Source organism: Portunus trituberculatus, chromosome 16 (assembly GCF_017591435.1).
Source record: "Portunus trituberculatus isolate SZX2019 chromosome 16, ASM1759143v1, whole genome shotgun sequence".
NCBI lineage: Eukaryota > Metazoa > Arthropoda > Malacostraca > Decapoda > Portunidae > Portunus > Portunus trituberculatus.
The window spans coordinates 15,348,283-15,365,972 of NC_059270.1; the positions used below are offsets into that span (position 1 = coordinate 15,348,283).

The window sequence follows — 17,690 nt, forward strand, 5'->3', positions numbered from 1 at the left end:
ACACTGATGGACAGAAAACATTGAGGCGGAATGATGTATGGCGCTCGCGCTGGTACTGGTGATCTCCATTGTTCATGGTTTATATACATATATTCTTTCTTTTTTTTTGTGGTGGGTGGTAATACGTAGGTTTTGCAGGTTTTGCCGTCACGCTCAGCAGGTCTCACTTACCCTGCTGAAACGTTCATTTTGAGCCTTATGATAAGTGTGCCTTATGTTTGACCGAGAAGTGGGACAATGATAATATGATAATGTAACAGTTGCCTTTCTTCTGGTGAGCAGTAAAGGTGTTCTGCAGAGGTGGGGAGGATCAGCTTCGAAGTTCACTAGCAAGAAAATACTTATACAGATATTCTTGTCTCAGTTCACTCACCTTGCCGTGTTACTAGCCATACACGCAGTTCACTCAGCACATAGTAAAGCCTGTGTGGACTTAACAAAACCTCTTACTCCTCCTTTTGTATGATTTACTTCGTTAACACCAATATTGTAGTCTGTTGTATCGAATGCCACTGAAAATATCAAAGCATTCACACTTGCAGCTGAGTGCACATGTGCTTCAAATCTGAAGCAACAAAAGAAGTTCTTCAAGTCATAAAGATGGAGGTAATTTCTTTAGTGGCAAGTGGACATCAGGAAGAATGTTATGGCAGCGTTGCCGATGTGCTTCTGCACAGCAAGCATTAGTGACATGCAGTTGTTCCCGGCCGGTGTTGCGCCACCCAGTACCACACAGGTTAGAAAACAATATTAAAAATTATTTAGCTATATTTGTTCCATTTCCCTCCTCGAATGACATCACCAAATGAGGAACACATGTGACGTGAATCCATAAAGTTCAAGAAAAATGAAGATGACAAAAAAACAGATCTTGGATACAATAATGCTGGTAGCGGAGAAGCAGGATAGGTCGTCCTCGACCTCTCTCTTTCTCCTTGAGGCTCAAGTGACGTGGCGCTTTACTTCATCGGGCACGGACTGCACTTACAGTCCGCGCCACAGCAACAGGAGGTTTTGCACTGGCACGCAGATCCGCCTGTTCGAATCATCATGGAGATTAAACCATAAGTATTTGTGTAATAATTCAACATTAATAACCAATATCATAATGAAGATATATTTAGAATAATGAAATAATATAATAGAATTAAAGAGGAAATATAATAGGAGGGACTCACATGCTCCATCGTTGCAGGAGCACGACTGCTTGCTCGGACAAGTGGTGCAATTACAGGTGGTGCCGCAGCAGCACTTGCCGGATCCACACTTGCATGATGCTGTGAGTGTGAACAACACGCCGGTTAGACATGGCCTACTGCCTCACACTTACTTTCTTTACAGTGTACTGTATACTCGTACATATGCCTGAGTCAAAATCAAAGTTTGTGTTGTTACCGTACTGCATCTTTAAGTGGTATATACCCCAAGATCTGTTTTATAGGAAACTAAATTCATACTTAACAATTAGAATGCGGTTGTCAGGGAGATTCTGATTTCAACTTGCAAAAGACTTGTGGCTCTTGACTGCCGATCCCTATGAAATATGAAAATAGTGAAAGGAACAAAAGAACAATGTTCTGAGACAATCTTACTTCCACATCCACAAGGCATGTTGGTGGTTGGTGGTTGATGGACTTGGGTGATGTCAAGCTGAGTTTCAAGGCGCCTGTGCAAGCGATGCAGTAGTCGAAGTCATATATAGTGGCCTGCAGTGTCGTGTGGACCGCGGGAAGGTGTGCCGTGTGCAGCCACGTCTCCACCCTTCCCTCTTGGCACCCACCTCTCTCCCATCCCCCTATTTCTTTACATCTCGATATCAGTGACTTTCGTGTATCCTGAGTTATCATTGATTTATCTAATCTAAAGATTATTTTCAGCAGGAGGTAGATTTTGCCTTGAAGGAGAGGACAAAGTAGTATTTTATTCACGCCACGATCAGCTGCCCATGTCAACTTGTTTTAACTTGGTGACACTTAACAAGAAAATAGATTAATAAATAGATGTATATTAGAAAAGATGAATAAACATGTAAACAAATGAACAAGTGAAAAAAAAAAAAACATATATATATATATATATATATATATATATATATATATATATATATATATATATATATATATATATATATATATATATATATATATATATATATGTTATGGCCTATAGCGCCTGTAGGTATACTTGAAGAGTATGTATGGAAGCGCTGTTCAGCTTCCACCCATTAGTGGAGCAGGCAATTTTATTTATAATGGTATCCACACACACACACACACACACACACACACACACACACACACACACACACACATTAAGCCTCTTAATGTGTGGGGTGTGTTCACCTAGCAGTAAATAGGTACGGGATATAACTCGAGGGGTTGTGGCCTCGCTTTCCCGGTGTGTGGAGTGTGTTGTGGTCTCAGTCCTACCCGAAGATCGGTCTATGAGCTCTGAGCTCGCTCCGTAATGGAGAAGACTGGCAGACCTGCAGACGACCGAGGTGAATTACACACATTAGTGTCTCGCTTCTTTACTATATTTCCAATCAGCAAGCAAAGTGATGGAAACTTTGGATGAAGTTCTTTTATGATGTCACCACATGGCCGGTGATCAGTGCAAGTACCGCAAGCAAGCGGTTCCGTACACCTGTCTTTCTTGACAGGGTGAAATCATGAATGTAATGATTGATACAAGCAATTTCTTATGTAATTTTATTTTTCAGTGAGGGGTCTTCGCCTATAAACATACCACTCTGTCAGCCAACATTCACCTGTCGCGTCACGTATACATTGAACACTTGACGGCAGTTGCCGCCGGGATCTGGCGTGGTGACGGGTTAAGGCACCTACCGCTCAGAAGCTGCATCGTCACCTGCCCGGCGTGCACGGGGCGGGGAAGGAGGGGTAGGTAGACATCTGCAAATGTAAATGTCCATCACAAACGTTTGGAAGTATTCTATGAATGCTGAGCATAGCACATGCTTTCGTTAAGTGTCTTTCTCTACTATAATTTTCTTGCTTATTTTGGGTCTTGTCTTTTTCCGATGACGATTTTAATTTTCTTTTCACTTTCACGTCCGGTTGGATGGTCCCGGAGACTTCATCATTTTGATCCACTTTCTCCAGAGAGGATGATTTGCTGTTCCCATGAATTCCTTCAGAGGCGGTTCTCTCATCCACATCATCGCTTTTCCTTACTCCTTCCTTGTTTTCTTTTGAGGCCTTGGCATTCTTCTTCTTCTTCACCTTGCCCTTTAGGTTCCTGGCAGCCAGCAACTCTGGGGTTTCTTGAGCAGAGGTGTCGAGGAAAAGCGTGTCACAAGTGGCGATGTCGGCGCACAGCTCCTCATCTTCTGCACTTATCGTGACTTTCTTTACGTTGCTGGTCTTGCCACTGCTCTTGCGGCTGCTGCCTCGTCGTGTCTTCTCCCCATGTCTGTTGGGTGACGTTACCCTGATGGCGGTAGGAACGGACAGCCGTAACACCACTTCCTCTCCGGACACCTGGAGATCTTCGCAAGGACCCATTCCGAGCTGGGTGGGCTGCGAGGAGTATCGGTGGTAACCCATGTTGCCGTTCAGCAAAGACTCTCCTACATCCTCAGTTGTTTCCACTGTAGACTTGCGCAGCCAAAACACGTGGTCATTGTCTTGGCTGGTGCCTGAGGGCGGGGACTCGAAGTATTGGACGGCGGTAGTGCGCCTCACTCTTGTCTCTGGAGGCAGCAGCAGATGGATGTATTCCTTTTCTCTCCTTTTAGCAAAAATATGGTCATTTAGCTTTCCTCTGCGAGTCAACATTGATTTGTGTAGCTGTGATGCTCCGCGATGAGCGGCACGGCCTGACGTGTACACGATGGGTTGGGGGCGAGTCGGCCTGATGAGCCGTCGAGGATCGTGCAATCTCGTCTTGGCCACCACGGGTTCCAATGCCTCCGGCTGCCGCGCGCTGCGCCGAGAGCACACGGAAAGGAGGATGTTGGATGTTAGTATTGAAATGTCAGTAATAGAGTAGAAGTAGTAGCAGTAGCAGCAGTAACAGTAAAAGCAATAGTACTAGTAGCAGTAGTAGTAGCAGTAGTTGAAGTAGTAGTAGTAGTAGTAGTAGTAGTAGTAGTAGTAGTAGTAGTAGTAGTAGTAGTAGTAGTAATAGCAACACAGTAGCAAGAAAACAGTTCATGACATGAAAATCTTAGTTCAAATGACTTTTCTTGGTTCATAAAAAAAATGTTTACATGGTTTCCACTCGGCAGAAAAGTGAAATTCATTGTAATTATGATAATCGATGATAATATCATCCAGTGTCGTACAATAAATGAATTTACCAATAATATTATCAAACCATCAAATAGTGACTACAAATCAAGAGTTGTCTCCAAGGCAATCCTAAACATAAGATAATCTAGTGGATATAATACCTAATGACTTAAAGTAATAAATTCCACTTTTATATCACATCAACATTTATAAATTCTTTTAATCTCTTGCAATACATTTATCAAGAAATGACAAAACAGATGAAATCATACATAGCATTTCTCAGCTTAATCTTAAACCATTAATGAAACTCATCAAAACTAGTGACTACAAATCAAGAGTCAGAATGAGGAAAGCGGCAACTGCACCCTGCTGGTTTATCTGGCGTCAGCATTATTTACGCGACCACCACTGCTTTTGACGGCTTATAACCAGACGGGAAGATTACTCAAAGGGAAGTGAATGTGTGTCAGTAGTAAGGCTTTTGACATTTATTATCCGAAATAAGAAGGAAGGAAGGGCATGTTTCAAATTGTGAAATGTGTGGCAGAGGTAATGATATAGACAAAGGTCAGTAATTACGACTTTAAACTGAGCAGAAGATATGGAGTGAAGTACAGCAGGCTCATTCAAGTGTACTGAATGTTCTAGTATATTATCATTGTGGGATGTGGGTGGAATAGTGAGTGAGAGGGTGAGAGATACTCAACGGTTAACAAGAGGTTGCAGGTGCCCTCTTCCTCCCCTGCCTCTAACCAGAGCCAGACCATGCACCACCTACCTGCCGCTGTGGTGGAACAGCCTCGTCGCCTCGCTCTCCCACCACACGCCAACGCTCCCTCTGCAACAACGTTCATTCATCTGTATACATACCATACTCCCACGCCTTCCTCCTCTTCATCAATACTTCATTCTGATCCTATCGTATTTCACACATGTATCCAAGCAACCACATTCTTTTGAACGTTAATTAAAAGCTACACCAGAGATTACACCAATATTATATTATATATCATTTCTAGTATATTGTGTGGAAATTGTACGTAAAGGAGACATAATCAGTTTACTCGTGTACCTAACGTGTGTGTGTGTGTGTGTGTGTGTGTGTGTGTGTGTGTGTGTGTGTGTGTGTGTGTGTGTGTGTGTGTGTGTGTGTGCACACACACACACACACACACACACACACACACTGAAGGGAAATTAAACAAATATGCCTAGATAAGGAGATAAGTCCATTCGACTATTATTACAATCAGATAAATAGCGTGCGCGCGCACACACACACACACAACAAACACACACACACACACACACACACACACACACACACACACACACACCTGCCTATATAACATCAGCAATAACATAAAGAGCTTTCCGTTTCACTAATCTAACCTGACACAATACCAAAAGAAAAGAAAATAACTATTACACAAGCCTCAAACCAAATGTAAAATTCTTTGAGACCGACCATCCCACGCCTAATCAGAGTTCGATGCACGAGTCAGGAGCACAAATGGTGCCTCACCTTCCGTGTCGCTGATGGCGAGTCTGGTAGCCACGAGCTCATCCATGCGTTCCATGTAGCTCTTCGTCGTCCCCTCCAAGTGAACAGGCAGGTCTTGCAGCTCCCGGCCGTCTGGATCGCACCCGTCCTGCGACACACAACAATTGCTCCAGCACACCACTCCAGGCATGAATGGCAGAGATAGGAGGAAGTTTACGCGAGATGGAAGCATGGGAGAAAATGACAAGAAAGAATTTCTACATAGGCATGAAAGAATGTCATAGGAATGGGCATGCTAAGGGTATATTTCACTCACTCAAACACACCTGCCAGCAAATGAACGACTAATATTAGACTCGTAATCTAAGCGAAATGAAACCTTAACCGAAAATGATAGAAAGGAATTTGTATATAATGCATGTAAGAAAGAAAGAAATGGGAAGTTAATTGTGCATGTTAAGAGTATGTTTTATTCATTAACACATCTGGCAACTCATGAATTAGTGATAAGAGGGACTCTATGCATCATCGACATTATAATGAAGCTGATGGGCCTTGGGAGTCAGTGCGTAGTATGAACATGAACGTGATGTGAGGGTTATGCGCTTGACAATGACATGTCACACACCCTTCAACACATCATCTCTGCACATTAGTTAGAGGCGGATGACCTGAAAGACAAACGTCATGGTGCATGGAGTGAGGACTTGGTAAGGAATTTTACTTCAGTTCAGAAAGGGCACACAAGTTGAAAAGTGGGAAAAAAATGTGGAGAAAATTCGTGTGGAAACAGTAAATTTTTGTAAGCAAGGGAAAAACCACCACGGGAGATGTAATCATTGTGTGGTAATGATGGCCAGTACATCATCTGAACTTATGTATATGAAAAGATAAATTGTAAGAAAGGAGAAGAGATATCCATGAGTACACAAGGATAAACATATCATCCCCAACCTATCAACGAACGAAGTTAAGATGAGAAGGAACCTGAATGTGGGGAGGTTGTTACAGCCTTATGGATACCAGACAAGAAAATTGAAATGAGAGGAGAGAAACGTAGGAATAAACATATCATCTCAACCTATAAATGAACAAAAATGGGTAGGGTGTTGAGTGAGGATGTCATGAGGTGAACAGAGGCAGTATCTTCTGAGGACAAGAGCACATCGCAGGAGCCAGGAGGAAGAGTCATGCTGGTGCGTCAAAGGATAAACACCCACACACTGTTTTTGCAATTACCTTTTGTATTAAACACGAATCATTTTTTGACTTTACAAAAGTGCTCACATCTTTTTAATAGGAAACTGGTACATTCCGAGATAATGCTGGATCAACGGAGCACACATATGGAATGAATGAACTGAAGTCATGTCTGTGAGAAAAAAAAAAAAAAAAACGGTGAGAAAACAGGCAAGGAGAAGGAACATTCACTAATCATAATCAGAGTGAAAACTGACTGAAAATAGTACTTGTTCGCGCTAAGGCTTCATTCCAAGTGCTCTTAATATTGATATGAATAGAAGAAAGGAGACGAGCAAAAAAAATTTTCATGGTGCAGAGATGAAATACAGGCATTCAAAAGTCATTGAAATCTGCAAGGATGTGGCAGGCCAGAGCACCGAACCTCCCGCAGTCAGGAAGGTGGTGGGAGAAGGTGATGGGAGCAGCAGCAGCAAGAGAGGCACTGCTCTCACATTCATTCACACTCCACAGCAATCAACAACAGATGTACAGCCTCCCTTGCGTACCTCACCTAAGTCCACGAAGAGACACTGGAGGGTGGCGACTGGCGGCAAGCGGAAACAAGAACGGGACATTGACAGCGAAGAAATTTGTTCGTGCATTCAACTTGACATAAAACGCAATTGCAGATCAAGGAGAAAGTAAAGGAGGTAGTTACATGTACCTACAAGCAATAAAATCATATTATTTAAAATTTGAAAGACGTTCTCATTCTTAACATTCGCCGTATCCAGTTTCGTCTGTCAATATGTAGAGTTTTTGGTCTGTGTGTGTGTGTGTGTGTGTGTGTGTGTGTGTGTAAAGCAGGGAGCTTTCTCAGTATTGATATGAAAAAAAAAAACTTCCCTTGCCTTGCCCCGTCCCCATCCCGACACACACACACACACACACATACACACAGACAGACAGACCAAAAACTCTACATATTGACAGACGAAACTGGATACGGCGAATGTTAAGAATGAGAACGTCTTTCAAATTTTAAATAATATGATTCACTTTTATCTTAAATCCAGTGAACCGTTGTCATCTGGATGCACATTTCACTATAAGGGATTTCCATTAGCTTCTGTCTTCCAAGACCTTACTTTTTAGGGAAACAAGAAAATGAATATTTGCATCAAGAGTCTTCCCACAAAGGTTCCAGTAGAGCAGTAACTAGCAGACAACTGTTCTCAAATACTTATAACCTTGACGGGTATTTTTTTTTTCTAAATTCTTCTACCAACATTTTAGTCTAGTTATCTATTTCCATCTTTTAAGTTATACATATATGTATATATATATATATATATATATATATATATATATATATATATTATTTATATATTATATATTTTTTTTTTTTTTTTATTTAAATACGTAGTCTATCAAATGAAGTATATGACAAAATAATTCTACCATGTTCATGCTGATAACTTTCTGGACTACTATTGCTACTACTACTGCTACTACTACTACTATTATTATTATTATTATTATTATTATTATTATTATTACTATTATTATCATTATAATTATTATCATCATTATTACTATTATTATTATTTATTATTATTATTATTATTATTATTATTATTATTATTATTATTATTATTATTATTATTATTATTATTAGGTTCGTTCCGCCATTCAAGACTACAACACCAGCACCAGCTCAAAACTTTTCAAATGACTCCCGTAAAGATAGCTCAGGGGAATGACAATCGCCTGAGCATTGCCCTAAGTACACGCAGAAGTGGTGTAGGTGTGGTTCGGTGTATGGGAAACTCCATTGATCTTATCTTTGCATGAGAAGTTTGGTAAAAAAAACATATGATTAAAAGAAGAGTGGTTATATTTGAACTTAGATTTGCCTGAATAAAGCAAAGAAAAAAGTTTGATAAGGTAGTTAAATAAGTGAATAATAAATTTGTTAAATGAATGTGAGGTTTTGCAATAATATCAATGAACGACCTTTTCAAGCAAAGCCTGATATAATTATTAATAGATTAAAACTAACCTGGTTATTTTCAGACTTTAGATTTCCATGAACAAAAGAAAGGAAGGTGTTTATCAAAAGTAACTGACCCAAGATTGGTTCATTCTGGTTGATAAAACTCTTAGTGAAGCGAATTGACCGCACTGGCGAAAGATTATTCGCGAAGCATCGCGAAAATGAAATATATATATATATATATATATATATATATATATATATATATATATATATATATATATATATATATATATATATATATATATATATATATATATAGTAAAAATAACCAATGATGTTTGAATAAGTAGTAAAAAAAAATCAAGCTGGTTTAGGTTATTGAATTTTGGTGACGAATGAAAAACAAAGTCCCAGGAATTAATTAAAACATTACATGAATCACCTGAACAAAAAAAAAAAAAAAAAAAAAAGGCGTATAAGCAAGTACACACACACACTCGCCCAGCACAGTGGTTAGAGCGCTGGCTTCACAAGCCAGAGAACCGGGGTTCGATTCCCCGGCCGGCTGGAGATATTTGGGTGTGTCTCCTTTCACGTGTAGCCCCTGTTCACCTAGCAGTGAGTAGGTACGGGATGTAAATCGAGGAGTTGTGACCTTGTTGTCCCGGTGTGTGGTGTCTGCCTGGTCTCAGGCCTATCCGAAGATTGGAAATAATGAGCTCTGAGCTCGTTCCGTAGGATAACGTCTGGCTGTCTCGTCAGAGACTGCAGCAGATCAAACAGTGAAACACACACACATACACAAGATCGGTCTATGAGCTCTGAGGTCGCTCCGTAATGGGGAAGACTGACTGGGTGACCAGCAGACGACCGTGGTGAATTACACACACACACACACACACACACACACACACACACACACACACACACACACACACCGCGTTGTGTAATGATTAAATCACTCGGTTCACAACCGAGAGGGCCTGGGCTCGAGTTCCGAGTGCAGCGAGGCAAATGGGCAAGCTTCTTAATGTGTAACCTCTGTTCACCTAGCAGTAAATAGGTACGGAATGTAACTCGAGGAGTTGTGGCCTCGCTTTCCCGGTGTGTGTGGTGTGTGATGATGTCTCAGTTCTACCCGAAGATCGGTAAGTATGAGCTCTGAGCTCATTCCGTAGGGGAAAGGCTGGCTGGGTGACCAGTAGACGACCGTGGTGAATAACGCAAGCACTCACACTGCACACACACACACAAGTGGAAAGTGGGCGTAATGCGCGCAGGTAAGCACCACACCCCTTGGGGTGTGACAGAATGTACGAGGGCGTCCTGTTCAATGAAAAGCGTCGAGTTGTGTCAGCAGGGTGATAGGAGGGACAATCTTTCCTTTGACTAATTTGTTCCTGAGAGAAATAATACGTGTCAAAGTTTCAATTACGTATATACAAGAAAAGAAAGGCCAAAGACTGCCGCACCGAAAAGGGCTGAATATGGAATTATAATTCCGTCTTCGAAGATAACAGGTTATTCATATGTTTGTCGTTGCTGAATTGCTAAGGAAATGGTTCATGACTGAAACTGTGAGACGTGTCAAGCTGTACTAATGAACTGTGTTTGAGAAGCTAATCATCTGTGGTCAATTGAAAACACAGTACCATCAGAAACTACTATCTTCACTTGTTTCCTTTTCAGGCACGGTGCGTTTCCTCGATCTTACGAAAACGAAAAAGAAGGCAAAAAACTTTACTGTGACGATTACTGATATCACAAACATCGCAAAACCAAAACTGATATGACATAAGGCTATAATGACATAATGACCGACGTTATAAATATAAATTTACTGCCTCCAGAATATCAGAACTGCTAATATCAGACACCTCTCAAGGCGATACATCACTGAAGACACTCAGTAAACTGAACAAAGTATAGGGAACGAATTCCTGAAGCACAGAATCCTTGCCACCCTGACAAGCTGCACGTAGCCACCAGGACCAGTACACAATCTTGGGATAAGTGGATGCAGCGTTATCATTTATGAAAATCATTTCAAGCGCCACCTCATTCTCCCATGCCACCACCCGCACAGCATTCCAGTGACTGATAGCTGACCCGCAGGTTATCCCGCGATGACCACCTCCCTCACCTCCAAGCATATTTAGATACGATAGTCTGAGTTTTTAGAGTGAGGTTTATCTAAAAAATTGGAATTTCTAGTAATAAACTCAATGCAGATTTTTTCCACCATTCGGCACAACCCGACTGAGTTTAATGACCCGCCTGTCCTACTCGGCAGTCGCAACTGGTGTCATGCAACCCTCCTCTCGGGGAACCAGAGACCACATACCAGCGTGGCTAGGTACGCGTGACGGAGAGCAAGTGAGTTAGAAGCTGAGGACCAGAGTAATGCCTCTGTTGCTTATGGATGAATCCCTCTATCGGTGTACTATTCCGAGTGATTCATTCACTTTGACAAATGTTGAGTGAAATATTTTTATGAATATTTACAAGAAATATGTACATACACTAACGAACCACTACTCAATAATGAAAATAAATATACAAATATTCTTTTTTACATATATATATAAAGAACAAGATGAAAATATCATCTGACCGACACGGAGGAAGGTTGAGTGCTTCTTTCAGTCTGAGACATGATAAAAAAGGAGGCACTGACGTACACTGTGGTTGGCTTCTCTATGTCCGTTGGTGTGAAGTCTGAGCGCCAGGGTCTCGTTCACGGAGCCTGCGACATGTCTCTCTGGTGGAGCGGGGAGGACAGTCCCTCCCGGTTGGTGGAAGAGGACTGCAGCAAAGGTGGACGGATCAAGCTGTGATTGAGCCTGCGGAGGGGCGGCGCTGAGCAGGGGAGGGGCAAAGCTTCTTCCAGTCTGTATTGGGTCGGTCTCAGGCTGGTGCGGCCTGAGTGGATGTCCAAGGTACTGCAGGGATTTGGAGAGTGTGTTGTCATCAGGACCAGAATCCACCGCCGAGTCTCTCCGATACCTCACGCCTCGCCCTCCCTCATGGGACTCGCGACAGTTACTCACTGGTGACCCCGATGACCCGGACAGGCTGTGCTGTGAAGTCTTGCTGTGCCGCTCACACTTCTCCTGGCAAGGCAAAACGACGGTCACTTAGATATAGCCTTGACAGACAGGCTCCGTCAACAAAATGTGTGTGTGTGTGTGTGTGTGTGTGTGCAACTATTAATTTTTCATGAGAGCATTATCAACAAAAGCAACAATCTGTCAACCTTATTATCAATACAGGAAAATGCCTTCATGAGCTACAGTTCGACGTGCTTCTGACGACGGAACATTTTCATAACAGCGTGTGGCCATACTGGGAGATATACGCAGGTGTGCGAGACGTTAATAATTAACTGACGCATCTGCATAGTATTGAGCTGTTTCCGCCTGATACCAACTCGGCTTGGAAGCGGGAGGGATGCTTATGGTGCTCAAGTATCTGAAAACTATGAATGTAAAATTATGCACCTTACCATGACCTTCTGCTTGGACAGTGATTGTTATGGGAGCAAACAAACAACTGAAAAATGTCAGCTGCAATATTACAACTCGTTAATTAGTAAGATAGACTAACAGATAATGAAATACACATATGAAAAATCGAATTGGATGTTTGAACTATAATGCAAAAGGAAAAGAAAACTGCCACCCCAGCGAACAGTAAAAGGCGACCATAATACGAGAAGGAACTGAAGAACCTCTTTGCACTTTTGTTCTCATAATGAGACGAGATGTTTGTACTACCTTCTTTTAAGGAGTCTCTGTCTGATGTATACATTTACATAACGGACAAAACCAAATATGTGGAACAACAGAAGGTCGTAAATTATGCTCTCCACCATTAATAAATTCTAAGCCAGGGCCGTAACTTGTCCTAAGCAAACAGTGTATCAGTTCTAGGCTGCCGCATTCATTTGGTTACTAAAAAAAAAGAGCCTGCGATTAAAGAGAGGTGGGGCCGTAGTGAATAAGATGGTGAGTGTTAGATCGGGCAGACGTCCATGCGTAGGCTGGAATCCAACCTCGTGCCGCTTTGAAACTTTGTCATTTGTCATTTGTGTTTAAAGTTACCTACATGTCACCATGATACCTAGGTTTTAGATGGTGTTATTGCCTTACACCAAAGATGCACTTGGGTGGTGATATGGGCCATAATATGGGTATCACTATAAATAAAATTGCCTGCGCAGCTAATGGCTGGAAGCTGGACAGCGCTTCCTATACTTTTCCACAGTCTGGTCCTCCCCATGTCACACATCTGGCACACTTTGCTGCGGGACTCAGACCACCTGTAGTTCACATCCATACACTGTGCCCTCGCTCAGAAGAGATCACCACCCAGGCTGCTATCATACCACCTTTCATACATCGAGGCTTCCTTTTCCTTGTACTATTCCAGAGTACTCTTTCGTTCCATCTCATTCTTCCATATATTCAGTCCCATCCACTTCACCTCTCCGTCTATCTCACTCTTCCATTTCCTCGCATCCCATTCAGTTCCTAGCGTATCTCCTTTTGTCACGATCCATTCACGTTCATTTTGATTTCTCCCAGCCATTCTCATCCCCCATACTACTTGCAATCCATTCCTGTCTGTCATTCTCATGCACTTCTTCCTCCATTGACTCCCATTTTCATTCCACAGGTACACCTTCCTCACTATCCTTTCATTATCCATTCTTTCCAACCTAACCTTGTACCTAAGTGTGGCTTTAACTAGTCTTTCCCTAAAAGTGCTCCATCCCATCTCCAATTTTACTGCAGCAAATCACTTTTCTGCTGAAATACGCTTTCCCATGAGATACGCCAGGTCACCCTCTCACGCTGTTCAGACGTTCATCCTGCCTCTTTCGCTTGGGATTGACCTTTTTCCTGTTTCACGGGAAAATTTCTGGTCACACGGGTTCCAGTGGCCATTTCTGCCCGTTATACGATTGTGGAGCCGCGGGTTGGTACTCATATTTCGCCCATTTAAGTGTTATTCTGTTGGGTTGAGGGGTGGCAGTGCCCCGCCAACATGGCTTCTGTTGACAAAGGCTCCCAGTTGGGGAGACATGCTTCTGGCACCAAAGACAGATCTTCTTACGGAGGAAGTTCAAGTAGTTCTTCTGAAAGAACTAAGCACAGGAGCTCTTCTTCACACCGAGAGAGCTCGAAACGCAGCTGTACCTCTGCCATGAGGGATGATCGAGGACAGAAATGCCAGCCCTCAGGGCAACAAGGCCAGCATGTGCTGCCTCCTCCTACACCCTGTAACCTCACCGGATGATGCTAACTCCCCTCCCTGGGCAATAATGTTTGAGGCTATATCTGAGCTACGTGATGAAATCAACGAATTGAAGAAGGACAAGGATAAGTCTGCCTACGATGGGTAACAAAGCATGTTGGGTGCCGATGCAGCCCTGTGGGCGTATGTATATGGTGAGGGACTTGAAGTGAATAACTCGTTGTCTTCTATTTTGTATATGTTTTTCAGGTGGTTACAGGAGGTGTGTCTCCTGGAGAAGCCAGGAGTTGTCTGATCTCTCGGTCAGACACTAGTATCAAAGAAACTTTGCATTATACTCAATTAAAGGTTCGAACATTAAAAGTGAAGCAATACACAAATGAAGCATGATACATAAAACAACCAACCCTTAACCTGAACACGTCTTGTTCAGTTAAATTGAAAGTCAATAATTTAAAGTCAATAAACTACATAGTTAAACACTACAATTAATTACATTTACACTATAATTACAGTTACGTTATACAATACGACTGTTATCCCCACAATATTCCCCCGCCTAGAGCGGAGCGTAGAAATTACAATGAACTAATAGTAAATATAGTCAGGATCCTTCTTGATATGCACAGTCCGTCTTGTCCGAGGCTGCTGAAGAGGGAGCACCACAGCATCTTGCACAGGCTGTGGCTTGCTGCCCGATGTTGTCGGTCCACGATGGCCCTCATGTCTGAAACTAGGACTGGAGACAGATTCAGGAGATGGAGATGGGCGTGCCGGTGGCGTAGATGAAGACTGTGGTAATTAGGCGGGCTTCAATCGATCGATGGAGACAGTTTCATGAGCGCCAGATGGAAGTTCAAGAATGAAGCACTAATTGTCCGCCCTCTTGAGCACGCGAAAGGGACCGGTGTATGGTGCCTCAAGTGAGCGACGAACGTGATCTCTCCTGTGCCAGACGTGGGTAGTGTGGAACAAATCTGGAGGAATGAAGGAGTTTTGAAGGCTATGATCACTACCTGTTGATAGAGACAAAAAGTCAATATGTTGCATGTGATGTGACAAGTACTGGATGAATTGGTGTTGAGGTTTTGGTGCCTATTTCTCTAGCAAGACACGCGGAAATAGTAACTGACTTCCTGTGACGGCAGTGAAAGGCGAATAACCAGACTCGTTTGGCATCGTCCGGAGACCCAGCAGGACGACAGGTAAAGACTGAATCCATTCCTGTCCTCTGGCAATGATCGCGGTCTTCAGCGTACGGTGTGCCCTCTCCAGAAGCTCATTTGAGGATGGGTGGTATGCCGTGGTCCTGATGCGATGCAATCCCACCATCCGTGATAATTCCCTAAAAAGGTCAGATTCAAATTGGGCACCTCTATCGGTTACCACATACAAGGGAACTCCAAAGCAAGATACCCAGGTGTCCAAAAATGCAGCAGCTACAGTAGCGGCTGTTATATCAGCTACAGGAGTTGCTTCTAGTCATTTTGTTGATCTGTCAATACAAGTTAGTAGATATTGACAAGGTGAAGAATATTGAGATCCATAAGGTGTTGATGGTGGTAATGGGCCAACCAAGTCAATATGAACAATCTCAAAACGTGAACATGGAGTGTCGAAACTTGCTAGTGGTGACTTGGTGTAATTCACCTCGGTCGTCTGCTGGTCACCCAGCCAGTTTTCCCCATTACGGTGCACCTTCGCAGACTGGCAGGAACAGCAGGTCTTGACCCAGCTGCGTATATGACAATCCATATTGGGCCAGAAGTATCTTGATTTCAAAATCCTTAACGTAGCCTTGATTCCTGGATGTGTGAGAGAATGGAATTTATTAAAAATAGGCAAACGACATGAGGTAGGAAGAAAGGGACGTGGATGTGCCGTGATCATGTCGCAGAGTAAAATAGTGTCCTTGGCTACTGGAAACTTCTTGAGGCGATCCTTGTAGGTCTTCATCTCGTCATCCTCCCGTTGATGTTCCGCGATGGAGATGAGGTCGTAATCATCTATTTGGATGGTGTTAACAGCGCGGCTCAAACAATCTGCTACGATGTTATCCTCTCCCTTGATGAACTGGACCGATGTAATATATTCCATAATGACAGTCCAGTATCGTTGTTGGCGATCGGTCTTGGCTACATGGGAACTGTGAAAAGAGATTGTGAGAGGTTTATGGTCTGTAAACAAAGTTACACGCCGGCCCTCAATTATGTGGAACAAGTGTAACACAGCCAGATATGCAGCCAAGAGTTCCCTGTCATATGTAAAGTACACCTTCTGGGAGTCACTCAACTTCTTAGAAAAGAAGGCTACAGGTACTGGATTGCCATCCACCATCTGATGAAGGGCAGCCCTGACAGCCACTTGTGAACAGTCTGTTACATGCTGATAGTCTGCACAATGAGGTACAGGATGGCGAAGAGTACAGGCATCTTGAAGAGCTTGTTTAATGGTGTCAAACGACTGTAAATGTTGTTGCTCCCATGGTAGTTGTGATGACTTTGGATGGTGTCTAATTAGTTCACTTAAAGGATGCACAATATCAGAGAAGTGAGGAATCATTCTCCTATAAAAACTGACCATAACAAGGAAGCGGCGTAAGGTTGCAGAATTCTTCGGCCGAGGAATGTTGGAAATTTCTTCTTTCTTCTCTCGTGGTGGTCACAGGCCTTCTAAAGATACTTGGTGTCCCAGGAAACGTTTTAAATGGCAGGGGAAAATTTACCAGTTCACATGCCTTCCCAATGGTATTTCTGATGGCCCTCGGCTGTTTACTAAGTTAATGAAGCCCATCTTTACTAAGTTGAGAGAGAAGGGATACACTATCACCAGCTTTATTGATGACACTCTCTTGAGCAGCAGTTCATGGTTAGGTTGCAAGGAATGCATTCAAAGCACAATACACGTCTTAAGCAAAATGGGTTTCTGCATCAATGAAGAAAAGTCTGTGTTACAACCCACCAAAAGAATTTAATATTTAGGTAATATCATCAACTCAATGACCATGACAGTTACGCTACCAGAGTGCAGAATAATTAGCCTTGTGAATAGTTGTAAACAATAAATGAACAAAAAGAAAGACAAAATCAGGGAAGTTGCTAGAGCAATAGGTATTTTGGTCGCTGCAATCCCAGCAGTTGAAATGGGTAAGTTACATTACAGAAAGTTAGAAAGGGCAAAAATTGCAGCTTTAGCAAAAGAAAGAGGCAACTTTGAGAAATGGATGGAAGTTACAGAAGTTACAGAAGAAATGAAAACTGGTGGGTAAATCATGTGGCAGATGAAAATAGGAAAATTTTCAGGGCAGGTACTGAAATTGAGATGTACACTGATGCTTCAAACTTAGGTTGGGGCTGCTACCTTAACCAACAAACAGCAAATGGCAGGTTGTTGCCAGAAGAGAGAGAATTACATATTAATGCACTGGAACTCAAAGCCATCCTTTTTTCCCTGAAATCATTTGAACAACAAATTCAGGGGAAGAACA

General features: G+C 42.5%; 1 protein-coding gene and 1 long non-coding RNA gene across 2 annotated transcripts; both read right to left on the bottom strand.

The window, feature by feature from the left end:
* Positions 1-932: 932 nt before the first annotated feature.
* Positions 933-1,604, bottom strand: LOC123504509. Its single transcript, XR_006674850.1, has 3 exons — positions 1,463-1,604; positions 1,179-1,277; positions 933-1,036 (listed from the first exon to the last, which is right to left on the bottom strand). It is a non-coding gene; the product is annotated as an uncharacterized LOC123504509 (long non-coding RNA).
* Positions 1,605-3,654: 2,050 nt separating this feature from the next.
* Positions 3,655-13,061, bottom strand: LOC123504431. Its single transcript, XM_045254942.1, has 5 exons — positions 13,052-13,061; positions 11,626-12,080; positions 5,785-5,911; positions 5,038-5,097; positions 3,655-3,948 (listed from the first exon to the last, which is right to left on the bottom strand). Exons 1-5 carry the CDS (start codon positions 13,059-13,061, stop codon positions 3,794-3,796), a joined length of 807 nt encoding a protein of 268 aa, XP_045110877.1. The 3' UTR covers positions 3,655-3,793.
* Positions 13,062-17,690: the final 4,629 nt, after the last annotated feature.

What these genes read in the sequence shown, in the direction of transcription:
- LOC123504431 (XM_045254942.1), bottom strand. An exon ending in CGCCATCAGCGACACGGAAG is followed by an intron (nt 5,098 to 5,784) that starts GTGAGGCACCAT and finishes ACGTTGTTGCAG; the next exon opens with AGGGAGCGTTGGCGTGTGGT. An exon ending in CTGTTCCACCACAGCGGCAG is followed by an intron (nt 3,949 to 5,037) that starts GTAGGTGGTGCA and finishes CTCTCGGCGCAG; the next exon opens with CGCGCGGCAGCCGGAGGCAT.